Raw genomic sequence first — 2,281 nt, 5'->3', positions numbered from 1 at the left:
GAAGCCGCCTGAAGCAGCCCATCGGGCAGCTCCCTCTGGAGACTGCTCCTCCGGTGGGGCTGTCCATCGAAGAGGTGGAGAGACTGAACACCCCTCGCCCCAGAAACCCCAGCATCTGCAGCGCAGACCATGGCCGGTCCTCTTCTGAGGAGGACTGCAGAAGGCCTCTGTCCCGGACGAGGAACCCGGCCGATGGTATTCCCGCCCCCGAGTCCTCCTCCGACAGCGACTCCCACGAGTCCTTCACCTGCTCGGAGATGGAGTACGACAGGGATAAGCCCATAGCGTACACCTCCAGGATGCCCAAGTTATCCCAGGTCAACGAGTCCGACGCGGATGACGAGGACAACTATGGTGCCAGGCTGAAGCCCCGGCGGTACCCTGGCCGCCGAGGCGAGGGGGGACCGGTGGGTGCACAGGCGACCACCGCCAGCGCTGGGGAGACCTTGCCCATGAAGCTGGGGCAGCAAGCAGGAAGCTTCAACTGGGACAACCTCTTGAACTGGGGCCCGGGCTTTGGGCATTACGTGGATGTTTTCAAAGATTTGGCATCACTTCCTGAGAAAACAGCAACAGCAGCAGCAACGAGTGAAGAGAGCAAAGGTGGTACAACGAAACCTGTTTCCAAGGACGGCGACGCGGAACAGTACGTATAGGCTTTATCTCCTGGTATTGCCGCAGTGCGAAGCCGCCGGGGACCAGTCAAACCATTATATGGTTGTAGAGAGGTGAAGGTCAGCATTTGAACCCCAGGCCAGTTTGGTTGGAGGAGACTTTAAAAATAATAACCATTATGCTGCTGAAAGAGACTTAGAACATTTTTAATTTAATTACCCTTGGATGAATTTATTTCTCCTGCATGCGTTGTGTTTGAAAACAAGATATTTGGCATGCAGCCTTTGAAATGGGTTACCTATTTACCATTGTTTGGTTTGTGATTCTTAAATTAATAATGCTTTGTTCTGAAAATGAACTAATTTTTTGTTTGTTTGTTTAATTGTGAAGGATGTGCATATTGTGTCCAGCTACTAACATGTTTTACGATGCAAGGGTATTGAGGATTTAATTTTCCTTAAGAAGTGCATGGAAGAAGGATGGTGAATGAAGGAATTTCGGTAGTAACGTGTCTCAGAAAACGTCATTACCATATCCTGCAGTTGCTCACGTGTAACTTTAGGGATGAAATCAGCTTGAATAATTGCTGGCAACAGTGCTGTAAGTCTTAAATTCCGTACAAGAGGTGCTAGAAGCAGCTCAAGCCAGTCAGCACTTTAGGAGGGCTTTCTTTTTCTTTTCAGCTTATTTGTTTCTTTAGGGGTGTTCTTTTCCTCCTCTTCTTTTTTTTTTCCTTTCCTTTCGTTTTGTTTTTTTGACAAAGTCGTGTGAGAGCTTCTGAATCTCTATGAAGTATTTGGGGATGTTTAACCCTGGTCCCTGCCTGCCCCTGTACGTGGTGCTTCCAGTGGGAAGGGAGCAACTGCCCTTTGTCAGCCCAGCCCAGCCCAGCCGAGCAGCCTGGCTCACGATCGACAGGAGCAAGGGGAAAAAGAAAACTCCATTTCCATATTTTTTGGCCCGTCATCTCGGCTGTGCCACTGCTGCCACCTGTGCTTCCCCCCAGATTCCATTTTTCCAATCTGTACTATGGAGAGGTAGGGCAAACGCTCACCTACCTCCCAGGGGCATAGTGAGGACTGATCAGTGAACTCGTCTGAAGTGCTTAAACATTAGAAAGCACTATAAGTATTAACATTAAAGCACTGCCTAGCCTTTGTGACCTTGGAGTGGCATTTTCTGCATTATATGATTTTTCTATGACGGAAACTTTGAAGAATTATTTATTGTATAGAAAAATTACTGCACTCTAGCATTTTGGAGCGGATATGAGGGAAAACTACTTGTAGATTCATTAATGTAGCTTATCATTTGTCCCAAATTCCCTGAAGTTTTAGGTAAAGTAGAACCTCACAAAGTCCTTAGATCTTCATGCAGATCTGATGAACCTATCGTACTGTGTAAAAACTTCAATTTTTTTTTTTTTTTACCTAAGCTGTGTTTTTATATCAATATTTTCCTACGCTGAATAGTTTTCTTACTTTCAGGGAAGGTAAGAAAAATACTTTTTTTACATTTGTTACTTATGTAACATCCATATTTTTCACATTTTGATAAAATTGTAACATACTGTATGCTTTCTACCTGTAAATGCCAATAATAGAATTAAAATATTTATTTAAAATCTTTAGTGTGTGCTATTGGAAACCTTGCATATTTTCTCTCT

At 45.1% G+C, this 2,281-nt stretch overlaps 1 protein-coding gene across 1 annotated transcript in view; it reads left to right on the top strand.

The window, feature by feature from the left end:
• The window catches only part of LOC104280474 (protocadherin Fat 4-like), a 60,325-nt gene extending 59,116 nt beyond the window's left edge, over positions 1-1,209 (top strand). The window contains 1 exon segment of the mRNA XM_009878135.1: positions 1-1,209. This exon segment is cut by the window's left edge and continues 18 nt beyond it. Coding sequence (XP_009876437.1) covers positions 1-656 — 656 coding nt within the window. The 3' untranslated portion in view covers positions 657-1,209.
• Positions 1,210-2,281: the final 1,072 nt, after the last annotated feature.

This window comes from Apaloderma vittatum, unplaced genomic scaffold (genome assembly GCF_000703405.1).
Source record: "Apaloderma vittatum isolate BGI_N311 unplaced genomic scaffold, ASM70340v1 scaffold17501, whole genome shotgun sequence".
NCBI classification, from domain to species: domain Eukaryota; kingdom Metazoa; phylum Chordata; class Aves; order Trogoniformes; family Trogonidae; genus Apaloderma; species Apaloderma vittatum.
The sequence above is the reverse complement of the archived record's forward strand: the minus strand, read 5'-3'. Positions and strand labels throughout refer to the sequence as shown.